Source organism: Chanos chanos, chromosome 3 (assembly GCF_902362185.1).
Source record: "Chanos chanos chromosome 3, fChaCha1.1, whole genome shotgun sequence".
Lineage (NCBI taxonomy): Eukaryota > Metazoa > Chordata > Actinopteri > Gonorynchiformes > Chanidae > Chanos > Chanos chanos.
The window spans coordinates 45,564,478-45,585,272 of NC_044497.1; the positions used below are offsets into that span (position 1 = coordinate 45,564,478).

Below are 20,795 nucleotides of genomic sequence, written 5' to 3' on the forward strand. Positions count from 1 at the left end.
GTTTTCCTGCATCGTCTTTTTCCTTCCAAACAGCTCCATTAATGGAACTGAATTTGGACCTCATGACTCTAACAATTAAACTAACAATTAAATCACTGCCATTCAGGTCTTGAAACCCTGCGAGATGCAATGGAATGGCACCCCCCCCCACACACACACACACACAAAATTTGAGGGAATTGTATTTCTAAAGATTTTTTTTGTTTCATCATTTCCAGTGTAACCTGTGCTTTAAGAATGAAATCTGGCAACAGAAATAAAGGCGTCATTCACGGTCTGAGAGAATCACTTGACAGGCTGGATATCTGATGAGGGGTTTGATAACATGTAGCCACTAAGCCAAAACTTCTCTTCCTTGTCTACCCAAAACAAAGGCATCATTCAAAGGGATGTCTCTCAGAGTAAGTAATTTAGTGTAAGGTAGAGCATGCCAACTCTGGCCTGGTGCAGCAGGACAGGTTCACTTACAATTTTTGGCGTGCCTCTACATGTGCATGGGTTGGATAAACTCTTTGGAATCTTTAAGCTGCTTCTAGAATAATGTCCCTGTTCCACAGAATCTTATGAAACACTTAAATGTGCCATTTGTTTGCTATCTAAGAAGTGGCAAATGGATGCGTATGTGTGGGAGAGACAGAGAGAGAGAGAGACAGTTAGTGTCAGTGTGTATGTGAGAATGTAAGTATAGATGTGTTTTTGGGTATTTGCATGCATGAGTATATCTGTGTGTGTGTGTGTGATTACCTGGCTGTCTCTTTCCACTCTATCTCTTGTCCATCCACTGTGAGCAGTTCATCCAGTTCGGTGAATAGTTGGGGGGGTGGCGGACCACTGTCTTCCTCCCCCAGGATAAACCGGACTCGCTCCGCTGCTGGAGAAACTACAGGACAGCAGTACACAACAGGACTTAAGAACCAATCACATCGAAGCATAAAGATCATGTAGCCAATCAGAGACTTCAGTTTAAGCTGAGAGATAAACATACCTAAAGGAAGCAATGGAGAATCACCCACTGGGGCATAAAGAACTGACAGGGAGTTGAAAGCCTCAGCATTGAGGTGGTAATATCACACATGGTAAATTACTTAAAAGACACATTTGCACCTGCCTTCAGTGTACATTTTGCGGTTAGGGAAGGGGAAACAAAAGGCAGATTTTGTCGATGCTTGAGAAACAGAGCCCCAGTCTGCTTGGAGAAGTCCCTGCTGGGCATTTAGTGATTTGTTGTAACCAATATCAATCCATCCTCCAAACCATTTTGACACTAAAATTAGAGACTGAATTTTCTTTACCAGAATTGCATAGTGTAACTGAATAGTAACAGGTAGGAAGGAAGAAGGAAGTGTCCTGCCATGGCATTTCCTGGTAAAGTCATGATGTCTGGACATCCTCATACCAGGGGTGGTGGGGGGGGTGGTGGTGGTTTTGTCACTCCCATTTCTGTTACTGTACTTTGGTGGAAAAAATTCCACTGTTCCTCTTAGAGAGCATGCCATTGAGTCACCTATTCAGCTGAACTGGAAGAACTGAGTAGCATTGGTTCAATATGGTATTAATTCTTATTGTAACATATACACACACACAGAGGCTGACTCAGAGTTTGAATGGAGTGGCAAACAGATGTAGGAGAATTCATATTTCACAATACGAGTGTGCATTGTCTGCTTGTTTCAAAATACCTCACTCTCCTTGTGGCCTTCTGAGAACACCTCTTTTCTGGTGCTCTACCAGCTGTGTCAACAGACAGGGCTGCACATCTAACTGCATTTTAACCAAAGGTACTATGTGACTCACTCCAGACCACAAACGTACTCTTTTTACACTAAATACGAAAAATATTTTAAAAACATTCTGAAATATTTATACACTAAATATAATAGTGCTTTGAGGCATCATATCTGAATATTTTTCTTCAAAATACAAAATACACAACAACATCATCATCATCATCATCTCATCAGTGACAAATCACCTTACCCCTTCTAAGCAGATGCATGAGACCACACAAGGGGGAGCAGTTTTGTGAAAAAACCCCAAAGCAAAACAAAACTTGCATGGGCTAACAACAGACCACCTGAAAATTCACTTGTCCAGCAACAATGCTCTTACTCTCACTCATCAGTCAGCATCATAATTTTTGACAACCGACAGAGATCACTGGGAGATGCTTTGACAAAGGGATTATTTACCAAAAGTCTGGGTATAAATGAGACCAGAAAGTATTTTGAAAAGTAAGAAAAGACCAAACAGCTCTAACAGTATCCCAATAAAACCTCTTTGTGTGTGTGTGTGTGTGTGTGTGTGTGTGTTCATGTGTGTGTGTTATCACTTGCTGATCTCAGTGGTTTTCCTGTTGAACATACATTTGTAAGTGGTAAGTTTCACACGCCCTGTTCATATCAACAGGATTAAGAGAACTGCACACATGTGCCAAGCACTGGAACAAACTGGCCCTCAGCTGTTTGTGAGCAGTGTGTCTGTAACTTTGTATTACTGTACTTAGGAGACCCAAGTGCCCTCACAGGGAATGGAGTAGTTGAAAAGTACTCAGGAGTGAGACCATTTTGTAAGTTTTCACTATTTCTGACTCCTCTTTTAACAATGGTATGATTGTTACTTTGGACACAAAACTTGCCAGAATATTTAGTACTTCTCGGTTAGAGTTACATGTATGAATCTTTGGTTACAGTGCAGTGGAAATCAGTGGAAGAGTGCATTAATTTTATGTCTCAGTGAATGCTTAATTGCACCTGTGAACTGTAAACCTTTTACCAGAGACCAATAAGACACTGTCCCAATCAAACTGAAAACACCTGATTTTCAACAAAATACACAGTACATAACTCGTGGTATAATTCAGGGTAATATACCAATATTAGGTGATATAAGACCCCTCAATTACTCTTCAGTAACTTCATTGTCATGGCAACAAAACCAATGTGAACGAGCTATCCAAGTCTAATACCACTCTACAGTGCATGGTCCCTGTTAAATAAACATAGATTAACCAAAAACAAACACGAGTTCTGTAATATCAGTCCTGGTATGAACCAACGGCCAACATTTCCTTTGGTTCTGTCACTAATTAAACTGAACCGTGTTTTCAGTCCCGTGTGCGTTACGATTGTAAACGGTTGCATTAGCCCATGACGTCCTCAGTTTCTGAATCCGAAACTTTCAGTCAGTTTTGGGTCTTGTAAGTAATCATCACTAACTCTGGTCTTCTGGTCTAATTCCAACATCTTTAAGATGTCAAGATTAAATGGATATACTTCTATGTTTTCACTGTCTTGAATGGACGATGACCAAAAGTTACATGTGAGTGCAGCAGTACCAGTAATTTTTTTTCCTTTTTTGACTCAGCTCTAAGCCCTAGTCTCAACCCAGCACAGCTAACACACAGTGATAAAGGTTATCTCAAGAATACTTGAGTTCACTGATACTTACACATCAGCCTACTCTGAACTTTCTCTTTAAGTAAGGCTAGAGATTAGAAATTAAACTAAATGCCACTAAAGTTTATACATTTCTGTTGCAAAATTCTATCCTTGAGCCAACTGACCAGACCCTTAAACCACATCAAATTCTTATACCACCTGTGGCTGTTCAGCTTGAAACTTGCTCACTCACTCCCTCTCTCTTTTTCTCTCTCTCTCTCTCTCTCTCCTTCTCTCATTCACACACACACACACACACACACACACACACACAAACACACACTATCCAGCGACTAACTTGCTCCCTCTGATTCCTAACCCATCGTCTGGAAAATCAAACACCAGAGAACACCTTGCCAACTCACCTCCTGGTAATAAAACTACTAATAGATACCTAATAGATATAAAATTGTGCTCAAATTCAAGCCGTTCATCCTTCAAGGAGCTTTGACTCATCTGTTATTTAATTATTTAAATAAAATTTCACACACTGTGTGTGTGTATAAACATTAAGAAAACAAAAAACAATAACCTCATGCCTTATATCATGACTAAAATATGATTTGTTTAAAGAATAAATTACACAAATGACTGCATATCACATATCCAGGCCGGTATTCAAACAGGAAATGTATTAGGTGAGATGCAGGACAGCGTGTGTGATACAGTGATGTCATTGCACTCTGATTTAAATGGAAGATCACAGAGCCAATAAAACCCCATGGAAGGCCTCATTGTGACTGCTCTGTACCCAGACATGAATATGACAGCTGGAATATAAAACTAAATAAGACAGGAACTCCTCCCATCAGAACATTTGGCATTAGCCAGGAGCCACAGCTAGGCTGTTACATTTCAAACAAATCCCCAAAACCGTAAACAAACAGCAGGCCCCGTTAAAATGCCTTCATAACTCGATGCGGACCTCAGCAGTCAAATAAAGCTGACATTTATAGAGTCATAGCATCACTAAATCATCCAAAGTTTACTTAAAATTATACCATCAACAAACACCCGCTAAGCATACAAAGCTGATTTCACATTCCGTTTAACACACCTAATATGCATATAACTTACGAGCGATACACAAGCATCACAACTTTTTACAAATAGTAAGAACCTACTTTTACAAATGATTAATTTCACATAGTTTGTTATTTTCTTCTCATTTCCTGCTCTTATCTGAAACGTCCAGTCACCAATGGTGGCTAGTCTGTCCTAAGTACAGAGAACCACTCCTTGGTCCCAGCTTGCAGTCCACTTATTGGTTAAAGGAATCTCTCTCTATCTAATGGCCACTGATACTCACTCTATTCCTGTGGTTTAGCATTTACCTAACTTGTTCTTCAGACAATAGCTACACATTAAAGGTTAGGATCTTGACTCAATGCCACAATTGCGTGTACTAATTACTGCACAACATTGTTCTGGAGCTACCTCAGGCAATATGTCTGCTACATCGGTAAGAGTTCATTCTTCCATGTTTCCTGCTTGTGTTCTAGTTGCTTAGCTTACAGTAAATTAACTTTAACACGCACATATCTGACACACCTGTCACAAAAGCCAGCAGGACAATGAGCAGACTTAGGGCCGAGTCAGAGAGGGGGTTGGGAAGGTAAAAGAGGATAACAGAACACGTGGAGGTTCAGGTGATTAGGCACATGTTCATGTTGATGTCATACAATTTTTAACCAAATGAGAGAATTTTGGAAGACAGAAAGGAAAAACTGGAACCGGAGGGTGGGACAGATAAACAACAAACAGTGACACAAAGGAGCAAGAGAAAGTGAAAGAAGGACAGAGAGAGAGAGAGAGAGTGAGAGAGACAGAGAGAGAGAGAGAGAGAGAGAGAGAGAGAGAGATAAACAGGATAACGTATTGTCTGTGATGACTAAGCACTGACACTTTATACACATACTCACAGACACACACTGTCTCCCCAACACACACACACACACACACACACACACACACAAACACACACACACACACATACACAAACACACACACAAACACACACGCCATAGAAACTACACATCCCAGTTAAGATCCCAGTTAACACTTGAACTACACATCCCAGTTAACACTTTATACACATACTCACAGATGCCGTCTTCCCAGCACTCACACACACACACACACACACACACACACACACACACAAACACACAAACACACAAACACACACACACACACACACACATACACAAACACACACACACACTGATTTCCAGAGATTATTTTCCTTGTGTCATTTGTCATTTTGTACAGACGTATGTTAGGTGGTTCTGAAGTAGGTTTTGACACTCACTGAGTGGTTTGAGGATGCTGGCACCAGTATCATCGGCATTCTCAGTATCTGATTTGTCACTCGTGCCTTCTGTCACTCTCTCTTTCTTCTCTTTTTGATGGGACCGCCTCCTGTGACGCCGCCTCCGGCGGTAACTCTTGGGCACGTGAACACCAATGTAGAATGTATGATGGCCTGGAGACACACACACACACACACACACACACACACACACACACACACACATATAAGATCAGATTACTCAGATTTACAGGGGAAATTAAACAACATTAATCCAGCATTCCTAATAATCCATATACACACACGGAGGGGGAGAGAGAGACAGAGAGAGCGAGAGAGACATACACACACACACACAGAAAGAGAGAAAGAGAGAGTGAGTAAGAGAGGGAGGGAGAAAGAACATAAAGGACTTAAAGAAGGAAACAGTTATAAACACAGATTATCAGATGTAGCGATGAGGATGTCACCAGTTAGACAATGGTAGCTTTCTGATCAACTATATGCTCACACACAGACACAAAAACACATACATGATGGAGCAGGGTCATTTTATTAAGAAGAGAGTACGTCTCTTCACACATAGGAGTCAGGAAGAGATGTGACCTCTTATTCACCCTACGGCATGTAAATAAATGCCAACTACTTCCTGTCCGACTGATCATACAGGAAAGGCTCTGTGCCTCCAGGAAGTTATTTAAGAAAAAAAGAGAAAAGTAGAAACAGCTGAGAGAACACTAAGCCTTTCTCTACGTGGTGTTTGTGTGTGTGTGTGTGTGGGGGGGGGGGGGGGGGGGGGGGGGTCAGTATGTGCGTCAGTATGTATCTCTCTGTGCTTATGACTGATGATTTTTCTTTGTGTTTTTCTATTGGTGTCTATTTGTGTGTGTGTTTCTCTGCAACTTTGTATGTGTGTGTATTTTTAAAGAGAGATTATGGGTACTGTAACAACTGTGTGTGTGTGTGTGTTTGTGTTTGCGTGTATGAGTGTGAGAGAGAGAGAGTATTAATCAGAAAGAAGAGGTTTATTTCTGAAATCATTCATAGAGCGACAGTTGTGTGTGAATGGCACCTCTGGTTAGTGTGACTGAGGTTTGACTGGTGTGCATGTGCATATGTGCATGTGTGTGTGTACGTGTGTGTGTGTGTGTGTGTGTGTGTGTGTGTGTGTGTGGGAGTATGTGTGCACGTCTGTGCGTGCGTGTGTGTGTGTGTGTGCGTGTGAGAGAGAGAGCGACTTGGCAGAATAAACAGCTTTGAGATTCGAATGAGGGACGCTGTGGACATTCCTGTGGTTTACGCACTTATACAGGCTTCAATTTCCCAAGTTGTGTCTTTTTGTCTCAGTGATAGTGTGTGAGATCAGATATGTACGTGTAATGTGTATGTGTATGTGTATTATGTGCGTATGTAGTGGCATTAGAGATTAGAATACCATCTTCGCATGTGGAATCATTAGATGTTTACATTCCTTATCACTTATAATCCTCCACTTCACTCATCCGCATATTATTACTACAGCCCATAAAGAGACCCCAGCAAAAACATCACAGCTGTCAGAGAGGAATGAAAGATGATAAGGGGGACAGACAGAGTAGAAAAGAGAGAGACATTCAGGGATACATACAAATGTAGTGGTATCTAGTATTTGTCATTTCAGTAAAAGCAGCTGAAAGTGACAACTGAAAAGGAGACAAAAAAGAGACTAATAATTAAAAAAAAAAAACATATTTGCTTGTGTGTTTCCTCTTACCCTCCACCTCCTCATCACACACATGTTTGATATGAGACGCTCCTCTGTCAAGGACGACCTCATCATCCATTCTGCACAAAGAGAGAGAGAGAAAGAGAGAGATTAAATTTGGGATATCTATGCTTCCTCAAATCCCTTAATTATTGATCTATTTTCTAAGGACGTTGCTTTTTAACACGTAAATGAACTTTGTGCATCATGTTTTTTGGATGATTTCTGTGAGGAGTAAAATCCTTTTTGAAGTGGTCTTATACATTTGAAGTTTAGCATCTACAAACCCAAACATTTGTACACTATATTAGCTGCCTATTAAATAAACACTTCATCAGTGCTGCAGAAAATTGTAGTTTTGGCAAATGGTCTTTCTAAATGTCAGAGGGAATGAGGCGGCTCTAGAAACCATTCATCAGTTTCACACTTATATCTATAACCTCATATACATTCATTCATCCTTCTCTCACTCTTCCAGGTCAACTGTGTTCATCACGTGGAATCTTACTGTGACCTGCCTGGCCAGGATTACACCAGCTTTGCTTAAGAGTGTAACCTACCGGCATGCACAGAGGAAAAGAGAGAGAGAGAGAGAGAGAGAGAGAGAGAAGGGACAGAGGGCTGAATGTTCAGTGTGGTTCTTCCTCTTACACTCAGGCCTTCACCTCACAAGTTAGTATGTTGAGTGATGTAAAGAGCAACCAACTAGTAGAAATATAAAGTGGATGAAGGGGGGGGGAGATGGAGAAAGATAGAGAGACAGAAAGCAATATCCTGTTTGTTTGAGTTCACAATGCTTTCAATTACAGTACAACAGAGTTCCTTGAGTTTCCCTCCATTTGTCTGGATGTCTTGTCATCTCGTCGTCTTCCACAGAGAGAGGCCGGGAGGCATTTTCTGACGTGCCATTCTTATTACGGCTCCCTCTGATGGTTTTCCCCCCTCTCACTAGAACAACTGGCTACTGGGTGTGAACAGAGCAAAGATCAAGAACAGAAAGCAGCCCCAGTTCACGTCTGAGCGGAATATCACAGGTTCAGTCTGGAAAGGTCAGCAAGATGTTCCCACGAAACTAGATCCTGCTATAACTGCTCTTATCCACAGTATGACCTGCTCAATATTAGAGGTGAGGTTTAAAATGTGCCTCTTTTTTTTTTCAAATAGCCATTGATTAATGATCCATAATATTGAAGAGATATTGAAGACACTAAATTGCTAATTCTATGAAATGCTAGAAATTTCAAAAAGATGTTTCATATTATGTGAAAATATTTGTGTCAACTGTTGGTGACAAATTCTGACTTTTCAGAAGTCCAAAATTTGGCAAAACAGTGTGATATTTTATGAAATTCAAACAGTTATCATTCAGTACTGCGATTATGTGGTGTGCACAATAATTTGTTTCTTGCCAGTCACAACAACAGCTCAAAGCTTGACAGATACAACATCATAACAGACAACTACAGAGGACAACCCCACAGCAAAATCTCATTTGTCCTCTTTATTCTGTCCAGCTCTCAGTTTCCTCTGTCCCTCTGGCAGGAGCAAAAGATAGGTGAAGATGATGTGCTACTATGAAAATGTTTTAAATATGACATCTTCCAGGGACACAAACTAAAGGAGTAAAAGGAAATTTATTTTATGTGTTATTATTATTATTATTATTGTTGTTGTTGTTATCATTATTATTGTTGTTGTTGTAATTATTATTTTCGATTACACGGATCAAGATAGAAATAAATGATCAAACTGTATCTGATGGAATCTTCCGAGGTCAGAGTAAATGGAGGCATATATTGCGGTAATGCCATGATAATAGTTTGTTGTGCTGCAGAAATGTAGTTTTATCATGCAATAGTTTAGTGTGTTATCATAGTGTTAGTGGTGTAATCTGCTTGTGTAGTGTTGTCATTCTGTACTGTAGTGTTAGCAATGTGTTGTAATGTGTGAATAAGGTGTATCATAAGGCATGGAGGGTTCTGAAAATTTGGGGTAAATGATAAAGTCTGTATCTTCAGTCTGAAAGGACAATGGGTGAAGGGGGTGGCAAACCAAAAAATAAACAAAGACAGGAAGGATGCAGCGTGTTCCTCTGATAACAGTACACACACAAACACACACACACAGGTCTGTATTCATGTCTAAGTGGGGAACTCCCATTGACTCCCAGTTTCCTGTAACTAAAGAATATTAACCTATCCCTAACCCTCACCCTAACCCTAACCTTAACTATAACCAAAGAAATATTTTGACACTTTTGGTTTACCAATAACAACAATATACTTTAGGAAAATCATATTGTTCGCTTAGTGGGGAACAGCATTTTGTGCCCCATGCCGATCTTGAGCCTAACACGCTCACGCACACACACACACACACACACACACACACACACACACACACACACACACACACACACACACACAGATGCTCTCTCAGAGGGTATATCCTATCATAGCTTATCTGCAGCTGGATCAGAGCATTATCTCTCAAACTCTCACTTATGAAACACACTGAATCCATCCATAAACAGAGCTTCTGAGAATAGAAAAGTCAATATTCCAACCAAACACACTACCACACACGCAAACACAAGAGATGTTTTACCATGCGAGAAAGTGAGGTTAGAAATGAATCACAGAAATACGTTATTTGTAGTCAGAGCAAAATGAGTTCTATATATTAATAAGAAAAATGACTACTGACGAGACTGGCTGGTTAGAAATTCAACTGGTTATAAACTTTCTTTAATAAAATGCTAGAGACGAAATGGCTTCTCTAATGGCTAAGGACGTGACAGAAATTGCCCTGATCTCACATCAGTTTTGTTATTTGTTCTATAAGGATGGAGGTTCGGATGTGATTGGGGCAACTGCACCAAGATCAGTGTTAAAAAATACATTTCTATCAGGGGAACAGCTGTAAATTCTACAGGAATTGAAAGTACCCTGGGGTTACACAGAAGGCATAAAAGACCAACACACAAATCAGTTAATCTAGCTACACTTAGCAAAGACTCATTTTCTTTCTTTCTTTCTTTCTTTCTTTCAATGTCATCACACCACAGTCATAACAAACATGTGGACAAACTGAGATTTATCAGTGAGGATGTCACTGCGAGAACCTGACTGAAGGGAAAAACCATATATTTTGCAACGACTAGCTTCCGTTTCACTAAATGTATAGGAAGTCATTTATTCTCTGTTTTCTCCTGCCAGTAAACTTTCCAGGAAATGACAGAACTGTCAGCAGACTCCAGTCATCAGTACACCAGAAACACGATATGGCGATTCCACCTTCACCGTAGCCTGGCTTTAACATGTAGCGTTTAGCATGAGCACTTACCACATGGCTGGAAGCTCATGTTTCAGCAGTAGCCTTTTCACCAAACAGGTGACACCCCCCCCCAATTACAGACAGAGTACTGTGTGGTGTTGCCATCACCTTATGTTGTCATATCTGTCATTTACACTCTTTCAAATGAGGTGTGTGATAGGGCTTCAAGTCCGATCCATATAAAATCTGTCACGCATTTAACAGTCTGAGTGTGACCTTTAGTCTAGCGTTTAACACAGACTTACCGAATTACACCGTAGGAGATATGAGGTTGCAAACAGCTATAGTAGTCTGGGACACCAAAGGTTGAACGTCTCAAACAGGATAAAACAACAGACTAGGTATTGCCCGAGTTGACTGGTGCAAGAGGGCATGATAGATCTTTTACTGGTTGCTCAAGAGCATCTTGATGTAGTCCTCAGTCTTTAGAGTAGCCTGTCACACTCATAAAGGGTTTCGTTTCTTGGCTTCATGGATCCTCAGTCCACTGTGACGTTGCTGTTTGACATGAGGGGTATGAAAGCTATCCAGGGTCAGCGTGCCCACGTGTGGTGCACTGGACAGCTGAGTAGTGGACCAAGAAATTGAAAAAGGTTAATAGCCCCTGCATTACGCAATAGGTCCAGATACAAATTTAGTGTATGGCATAACTGTTGATCCAAGCCGTTCTCACCGCCTAACTCTTTCACCTTGCAGCCAAATAATTTTTCCAGCAGCAAATTACAAAGTAGATATCAAGTCAAGGCAACTGTTTGTGTTGCCTCCCACGTACAACACTTCACACCGTATACTGGTTTAAACCATCACCTTACGCACGCTTAAATGAATTGCTGCATGTACAAAACTCTGCGATCCAAATATTGATGCATACTTTTGAAAAGTACATTTAAGACCTTCCTTTTTAGTACGGTAATGACCGGTCACTATGTACCTTGTAAATCTACATATTTCATTGTTACTACTATATTATTGTGTCACTGGCCAATGTTTCTTTTTTATGTCTTGTCCTCTCAGGTATGTCCTGTCTAAATGAGATTCTTCTTCTTTTTATTATTATTATTATTATTATTATTATTATTATTATTATTATCATTATCATTTCTATTATTGTTGTTGTTGTTATTATAATTATCATTATCATTATTATTGCTACGCTAGCATTTTGGTCTAGCTAGCACTTCACTATGGCATTTAATGCAGCAGGTAATGTTTCAAGCAGGTTAAATGCTCACCGCGATTCTAGAGTTTATGGCTGCCTAAATCAGTTAATCAACCTATACAGAAAACTATAACTAAGGATTAAATGGATAATCGCACCAGGTAAATTATTGTGTGATATTTGTGAATTCGTGGATTAAACTAGCAGGTTCTGCATATACTCTTGGATGATAAACACATATGATGCTTTATTTATTTTAGAAAAGATGTAAGAAACACATTTTAACACTCCCGCTCCATGTGCATGAGTCATTCAACATGACCCCGTGTCATGCTGACCGCGCCCCAGTGGGAGTTTCTGGAAGTTTGGAATGGATGAAGTGGCTTGAATAGTTCTAAGTACTTTGATTGCTTCCCTAATCCTCATTTTTAAAAGGTCTTTAGTCCTTACTCGTAGACTTTAGGGACACAGACCTCCCTTTCTTCAAATTCACATTTGTCTCCCCTTTCCCACTCTGTCCTTGATTCAACTTCTCTATTTCAGTTGCACTTCTCCTCCTGTGTTCCTTCTCTTGTAGCTTTCCTCTACTGCTAAGGATAAGGTCTCTGCAGAGATAAGCCTCTGGGTACGTCTGAGGGTCAGGATCAATGTTTGGAGGTAAAATCAGGCATCAGGATCACATCCCCTTACATCACACACGGCTAAATGGAGATGTTCCTGGTAGGGCTAGTTCCTTTTTATATCAGCAACTGCATCACAGTGTCCAAAGAGAAAGAAAACTTCAAGAAAACTTCAAAATAGAGCTTGATTCCACCCCTCTTGATGTCAACCAACCAGAAACAACATCCCCAGGCAGGACTGGAACTCGTCTCCTTCTACAGCAGTTAGCTAAGCGCTTGATGATTTAGCCATCTGTAAAATCTAGTGGGGTTGTCCATGAATAGAATACAACATAAGAGTGAATACAACATAAGGGGGAAAGCTCTTGGGATACAGAGACACTTCTAGATACGCCAGATGTTGTTCAGAATCTCTCTTCTTTAGTCTCAGGGACACTCTAGATACAATGTTACTGGTGTGGCCTTGGACTATCATGTTTGGAACAACCTTGGTTAATTAAGAAGAGGGACTGCAGGTCTTTAAAATGGTCATCTGTGAGGTGTTCTCAGGATTATAAACGGCAAATGCTGGTCTAGGTTTAAGCTACTCAATTCACACCACTAACTGAACTGACTTGACAGTTGACGTAATCTTAACCCTAAAGGTGCGGGAATATATTCCTACAGGGGATGTAGGTCAACACGCCACATCACCCTTTCAATATAGAATTTAATCAGTTGCAGTTTTTGTCAGGATGCAGTGAAAAGACTCCTACAATGCCTGCACAACAAAGATAAAATGTCGTATTACTCTCAGTAGCAAATTTGGGAGATGAACACATTTTAATTTGTATTCCAGCAAAGAAATATTTGGTGTTTATCAAGTCGAGCATTTGAAACCATAACTTGAGATGGCTCATCTTTCTATCTGTATAATGCAATATGCAAGCGTCTCAGTTAACTTAGTCAAACAAAAACAACAACCTAGCTATGATTCTGAATGAACTAGAAGCCTGAGTGGATTACTTCCCTCATGCCAGCATTCTCAAATCTGACAAGTTGAAGGAATTACAGGTATGCTCCAGACCCTGGGTAGTGGCAGTATTGTCCAGTGAGCCTCTAGCTGGGAGGGTCAGTTTACTTATGAAATCGGGAACTGGTTTGCACAACCTCAGAAACAGAATCTCAGCTTACTCAACAGAGTGACTGAACACAACCACGATGAACTGAGATTCACCTGGTGTTGCAGAGAGAAAAAAAAGCAGACATTTGGCTTTTTAACCTTCTGAGCAAAGAAAGCAATCACTGTACAAATTACCACAGCGCCTTACATCCTTGTCAGAGAGGGAATCTCTGCATCATCTCATCAAAAGAGCACAGGGCGCGTCAAAAATTCCAGAATGACTCTGCATGTGTTTGTGAAATCTCTCAAAGGATTTCTACCCATCATACCTGTACTGGTAGCAGGACTTGCGGAAACTGTATCAGGAAGTTTCTTAGTTTTTTTTTTAGGCTTTTAAACAAAACAAATGGTGCTTTGTGATGCTTAAACAATGGAGCATGAACAATGTGTTGATAGAAGGACAGAGGTATGAGCATGTAGAAAGATTTTCTAAGAATTTTGGTGAAAAACTTGAAAAGGGCACCGCTGTGAAAGAAGGTGTGGTGAAAAACCCGTCATTTGATGTGGCCCATGCAGCTTTATATATATGTAGAGGTTACTGGTAAAATAAAGGAACACCAACATGACATTTCTTATAGAATCACTACAACATCTTTAGCAGCCACCAGCAAAGATTCTACAAGTGTCTGGAGCTCATTGTCATTTGAGGAATGCAACACATCTCCCATAAAGATTTAATGATTTGAGGTCTGGTGCCAGCCATGACATGCCGTTTACATTATGTTCATGTTCAACAGACCATACAGTAACCTGTGGATGGGATCATCACAGTTGAGATGTATTTCCTTTCAACCATAACTGACTCTTGTTCGTGTCGTCTTTCCCTCAAATGTCCGTCCGTGCCAGCATCACACCGGGGATCACTAAGACTTCTCCCTACTGTCACGCTATTCAAAATAATGAGAGACCGGTAAGGTCTGCATCAATCGTTTGTTTGTTTTGTTTATAGCATCCTAAGCATGGAGCTGTTTAAGTGTACTGTGCAGCCGTCATTTTTCAATCATTCCCTTTATTTTGACACTTACTTTTGCGTAATTCAACTTATCCCTTTAGATAACGGACATACAGAAGTCCTTTGACACTGCAAACATAGAGTCACACACCAGTAAGCTATCGCGATTGTATTTTAGCAACTTGGTATTCTTCAAGGACCAATACTTCTTACTTAAGAATGTTGAACGTAATGTGTGACAGTGAACGAAAAGGTCTTCGTTTTATTACCCGCAACAGAATACCTGCATGCCATCAGCACAGAGCCCACACACACCATTGCTGAACACACACAGCGCCACTATTTATCGAAAGCAAGACCTGCGTGTCGTTTCAGCGCTTGTGGAATTCAAACACTACTGAATTAAAAACAATTTACGTATTCGGAAGGTTCGCCAATTTAGAGTATAACCAGTTACTATTTTTCTAGAGTACTTGGCAGTACACGCGTACCCATTTGGACGTTAAGGATCTAATTGCTTGTGACAGGACCTTCTTGGAAATAGATTAGTTTGGCCGCTCAAGCTTCAGCCTCTGAGAATCTCCAGGCACGGACTTAACAAGCACTAGTTCACAGTTAAGCTAGTTTATTGGGTAAACCGCGCAGTTATTCCTAACAGACCTCTCTAAGATGATGTGACCTCTCTGTACCATTAACGAAAATCAAGCAGCCCAACTCAAGCATAAGCTATAGTATACTATGGATTTTAAATGGCAAAGAAATTACTCCAGTTACTCCAAGTCAAACGTGACGCACTCTATCTGAAGTAATAATAATCGACCCATTATTTCGCCTGTTTGATAAAGACTTTAGCGTTGAAATACGAACCATTTCGTACCAGAGGATCTCGCTGACATTCTTTGTCCCGAGAGCTATAATGTTACACCTTTTACTTTTCACCGAGGCAACGATGTGAAACAACGTGGCAGAGAAGCCCATGTTGGACCAAGAGAAAACTGGGAGAATAGTCTTGTGTACAGTACAGCAAGATCACAGACACAACACTAAGCACTTACTTGTTCTTATCGCTGCTCATTTTCAGTCCTGAATTTCTTTAGATTCTTCAGCAGACCGTCTGTCAGTGCTCTTCAAGCGTGTCCAGTGCTTCGCGATTGAAGTAGTTATACAGTCGTGTCAAATTCGCGCAAAGTGTCCTACTTTTTGCAAACTTCCTACTTTCTCGATGCGTATTGCAAATCTCTAACGCTGATCTGATTGTTCCCAGGTAAAACTGACGTATTCACGGGTTTTTTTTCACCTGTTTTATCTGTCTGGGTCCAAATCTATTTCGCCAATACTACAGACTACACTAAAATCAAATTGTCCGCCGCTCATTCCGTGATAGAGCTCAAATCCTAGCACTTATAGAAAACCATCCACGTTGCGTGTGTATGTGTACGCTGTTTGTGAGAGTAGATAAAGACTGCCGCGTCTTGCTGTGTGCTGTTGTCCGTCTTTTTCCATATTTAAAGAGCCATCCCTCCTCCTGCGTGACGCCACAAGTGGGAGGATGACAGGAGGTCAAAAAGTTAGAGCTAGGCTACATGTATCACACACGCGTCATGCAAAGAGAGATAGAGAGGGAGAGAAAGAGAGAGCGAGAGATATGTCATTCAACCATTTACTGACAACTTTCAAGAATGCAAGGCATGTTTCCAAGTCATTGTCTTAGTCTCTCATGATAAATTGTGATATTGGTGAAGCAACCATCTTTTATTTGAAATATAAACATTTTGTTAGCAATAACATTTCATTTTAAAAACTATTGTCACTCTATGCTCAACACATCTTCAGTGACTAAAACGCTTATTTCTACACCATCACATCAATTTGAAAGAAACATTTCTTTTTTAGAGAAAACTGACTCACTACCATGTGTAAAACCGCAAATTAAAAATGACCCAAGTCGACCGACGTGGCTGCTGCTCGTTTGACTGATACACAACACCACCCACTGGTACTCGTCAGAAATAACAAAGCGCGGACGATTGCCAGCTATTTCGCACTAAGTTATTTGTGGTCAAAGAGTTGCAATTTCAACCTCTGCCAAATCGCGAACAGACGTGGTTTGATGAAGAGAGGCATATCCAAAAATTGATGGCATAAAAACGCTCGAACGAAGATTACAGTAAGAAGAGAGTAGTTTCCAGTTAACTGGACAAACGGAGATAGAAAAATATACGTCGAAGAATCAGATTAGGTCTCTTTAAGATAAGAAGGAACAGAACAATCATCACCAATAATTTATTTTATTTACAGTGAAATTGCATAAAATCAATTCAGACATAGTCAAACAATTTTAGAAATGTGTTTATGGAGGATGATTATCTTTTAATGACCATTAAAAACACAAAACATGATTAAGAATAAGCTAAAGTAAGCAAAACCAGTACACTCTGAAATAAAAATAGTCATACAAGTATTAAATAACAATTAATTTATTGTAGTTAATGCACACAGTAAAACACACATAAATTAAAGGTAAAACTGTTAAAAAGAAAAAAAGACATTTTAAGGTTACAGGTGAATGACTTAAACAAGACCAGCAGTGCTAAAATGTGACAAACGCCAAATTCGGCAAAGATTTCCACGAACAGCCGCTATTTGTTCCTCACACATACCGTCTTTCACAACAGTCTTTACAGACTGCTCAGAAACTCTTTCACCTGCAAGACAAGGACAGCAAGCAACATAATAAGAACACATCCTCTACAAACACACTCATGTATTTACACACACTCACACATTTAACATATACTGAATCCTGTGTTGTGCCCTCAGCAGAAAAACAGCTACAAATGTCAGGCCTCATTAAGATACCCAAGTCAAGCCTCTTTAAACACAGCTAAGAGGGCTGTGGATAAAGATACTCATGATCTCTCACTCCTTGTCTCTGCCTCAGTGCAGCAGATGTCAGGGCCATTGAAAAATATCCAGATGTTGGCGAAGATTTAACAGTTCTACTAACAGTTTTATTCCCACTGCTGTAATTTCAGACAATCTGTGCATATTAATAAACATAGACAAAATTTAAGAACTTAAATGCTATGTGAACGTGTGAGCATGCATGTTCTCTGTGACCTCTTATGTCCCCCTTGTTCAAATGTAATCAAACTTCTCTCAACTAATGTTTAACTAAACTGATATTGTCAGTATGAAATGTGGATGATACCTACCTTTTCCACCATGCTATCACATTTGGCTTTGTCTCCTTTGAAGTCATCGTTCACGTCCAGAGTTAGAATGGGCACATCACTTAGATATTCAAAATCCATACTGTAAACACATGCCAATATTGTGAGTACAACTCACCTGTGTATGCACTGATGGAAATTTTTATAATATATGTGTGTATTTCATTGTAATGCAGCAGTGTATGTATGTAATCAGACATTGTATGCTAATGCGTGTGTGTAAGTATATATATGTTACCATAGCGTGCGGTGTTGTAACCAGCTCTCGTGTTTAAAATGCAGTTTCTCTAAATACTCCAGAGGAATCCCTTGCTCTTCTTCTCTTCCTCTTAAATGCAGTCGTTCCATACATTTCTAGTAAGTGTTTGAAAAAAATAAATAAATAAATTAAAGGGGGGAGGGGGGATCACATTTCACATCTCAGACACCCGACGGAACCCAAACACTCAACATGTAATGGTGTGTGTACATGCTTAACTGTGTGTTGTCTGACCTCTGGCATGGCTCGTAAGTAGATGATTCCATCAAGTGCAATGTGTTGTCCAAACTGCTGGTGCAGCCATCCGTGCCAGTCCTGATATATGGCCCATTCTGTCTCATTCACACACTCACTCTCATACAGATTTGCACTGAAGATATACCTGAGAGAGAGAGAGAGAGAGAGAGAGAGAAAGAAAGAAAACACACACAGAGAATGTCTCAGAGTGATTAGCACCGAAGATACACCTGAAAGACACAGGTGGCGAGACAAACACATAGACACATATAGAGTCCTTACCTGTCACTGTAAACAGAGCGTTCAAAGAACTGCACAGGGTTTTCTGCATAGCGGAGTTTCCCACGGGCAGAGTTGATCTGGGCCCGGATACGGCTCATGCAGGCGTAGCTCTGGAAGGTGTAGGCCCAACGCTCAGGTTTCTCATACATCATCTGAAGCAAGTTGCCCCCACTCTTCTGGGACGTAGTCAACTCCTGGAGAGGGTTTTTAATAGTTTTACGTCATAATTTAATAAATCTGTTTTTAATAGTTGTATTTCATGTGTTTTACTGATTATGTGTAGGTAACATTTTCTATGAAGCAGATCTATCTATCTATCTATCTATCTACGTATGTAAGTGTAGAAATGGGAAGACAGTTCATTGAGCAATGAACCAAGTTTATTTGAATGGGATCGGTGTAGGTTTCATAAGCACATGTGCAAGTGTGCAGTGAGTTGGGAGTGTTCACGATCAGGGCTAGTTGAAGCTGATATCCGAGTGCAATGCTCAGCTGTAATGAACTGTGCCAATACTTAATTCTTAATTTGTTGGGGGGGGGGGGGGTGGCGGTGGACTGACAGTATTAACACAGCTGCTTCCTGTGCACTTGTGACAGACAGCAACGGCTCACTCACCCATGTAAACAAACTCAACAACAGCAACAAGTTTGTCTGATCCAACCGTAAACTGATGACATACACAAGACCACTGTATCCATTAAAAGATCTCATCCAAACTGCCCAACAGCAAATGTTAGTACAACTGTCAGTCCTTCTAGGAGTTTCGTGTGCCAGTTTGTGACCAATAGGGGGAGGGAGAGAGAGAGAGAGAGAGAGAGAGAAAGAGACTGTACCTCGAACTCAGTGTGTTGAGTTTGAACGTTGCACCATCTGGCGATGGGCTCGGGTACCACATCCCATTCTTTGTCCTGTGCCTCCAAAATGCGTACAAAGGTGGATTTACCCGCCGCTACGCAAGATTCATAAAACATTCAGTCAACGGCTATGCAATGAAATATGAAGCAAATCACAACATTTTTTATAATCAAATGTCGTCAAAAATGCAAATAATACAAGTGTTCCACTGCTGGCGTTTTTATACAGATATCGTTGGTTCGACTTTTACCAGACACGGAGTGAATCCTTTAGCTATCCCTTTATCAAACAGACTATAATTTCTATCGATGAGTTTCGTTCGTTGAACGTTAAAAAAAAAGAAGAAAAAAGAAGCAAATACACTGAGCAGCAGGATGTCACTAAATTTGGCGCGTTAGTCTCTTCCTTACTGCTGAAGAGTCAATGTCAAAATCGAGGCAATAGTAATTTTTTCCAGATTCTCAACTTTATACGCAGGATAAAACTTACCATGAGATATAGTAAAGATTTAAAAAGAGACATGCATAAAACAATACATTGGTTAGCTACATACGTTGTGAGCAAGAATACAGTACTCTCTATGCCTCACAGTGACAACTTACCAATATTTCCCTCAATAGATATCCGCTTAATTCTTTTGTCGAAGCTGTCATTCAGAGGACTAGGACATGACCTTTTGTGAGTTGGAGACATTTTTATCGCACACAGAAAACTTGTTTCAAATTATCCTTGAAGTGTTTCTCCGTAACTCTTCAGGCAGTGTACAAGAAATTATGAGCGCGGTTTTGAAACTTGGCGCTCATAATATTGTACACTAAAAACACGTGACCACCAGACTCCTCCCTCTCTTCGATTCTGCTTAAAAGGACACAAACATTAAAACTATAATAATAATAATAATTATTATTGTTGTTGTTAATATTATAATATTATAAGTGATTCTTTAATTACTGAAATACTTTAATCAATATCTCTATATTTAGCGCTATATCTATCTATCTATCTAGTCTGTTTCATTTTATTAATACTAATGATATATTTATTTAGGTATCCAAGTGTTTCTGTGAGTCTTTGACAGGGACTTAATTATTGCTCTGTTGGGTATGATTATATGTCAGTTATTTGGAAATTATTTGTGGAGTGTGCTGCAGTAATGAAGATGACTGAACTAAAAGAAGACCTGGGAAAAAAAAATCACAAATAGAGG

At 40.1% G+C, this 20,795-nt stretch overlaps 2 protein-coding genes across 2 annotated transcripts in view; both read right to left on the bottom strand.

Annotated features, from left to right (window-relative positions):
* The window catches only part of slc4a4b (solute carrier family 4 member 4b), a 34,213-nt gene extending 18,059 nt beyond the window's left edge, over window positions 1-16,154 (bottom strand). Inside the window, exons 1-4 of the mRNA XM_030767068.1 lie at window positions 15,777-16,154; window positions 7,502-7,572; window positions 5,749-5,922; window positions 745-880 (exon numbers count right to left, since the gene is read on the bottom strand). Of these exons, the coding sequence (XP_030622928.1) occupies window positions 745-880; window positions 5,749-5,922; window positions 7,502-7,572; window positions 15,777-15,796 (401 nt within the window). The 5' untranslated portion in view covers window positions 15,797-16,154. The remainder of the gene's footprint in view (window positions 1-744; window positions 881-5,748; window positions 5,923-7,501; window positions 7,573-15,776) is intronic.
* Window positions 16,155-17,399: 1,245 nt separating this feature from the next.
* Window positions 17,400-20,281, bottom strand: dck (deoxycytidine kinase). The gene is made up of 7 exons (XM_030769280.1): window positions 20,191-20,281; window positions 19,567-19,682; window positions 18,733-18,926; window positions 18,448-18,595; window positions 18,193-18,308; window positions 17,937-18,036; window positions 17,400-17,426 (listed from the first exon to the last, which is right to left on the bottom strand). The coding sequence occupies exons 1-7, from the start codon at window positions 20,279-20,281 to the stop codon at window positions 17,400-17,402; spliced, it is 792 nt and encodes a 263-aa protein (XP_030625140.1).
* Between the last annotated feature and the right edge of the window lie 514 nt (window positions 20,282-20,795).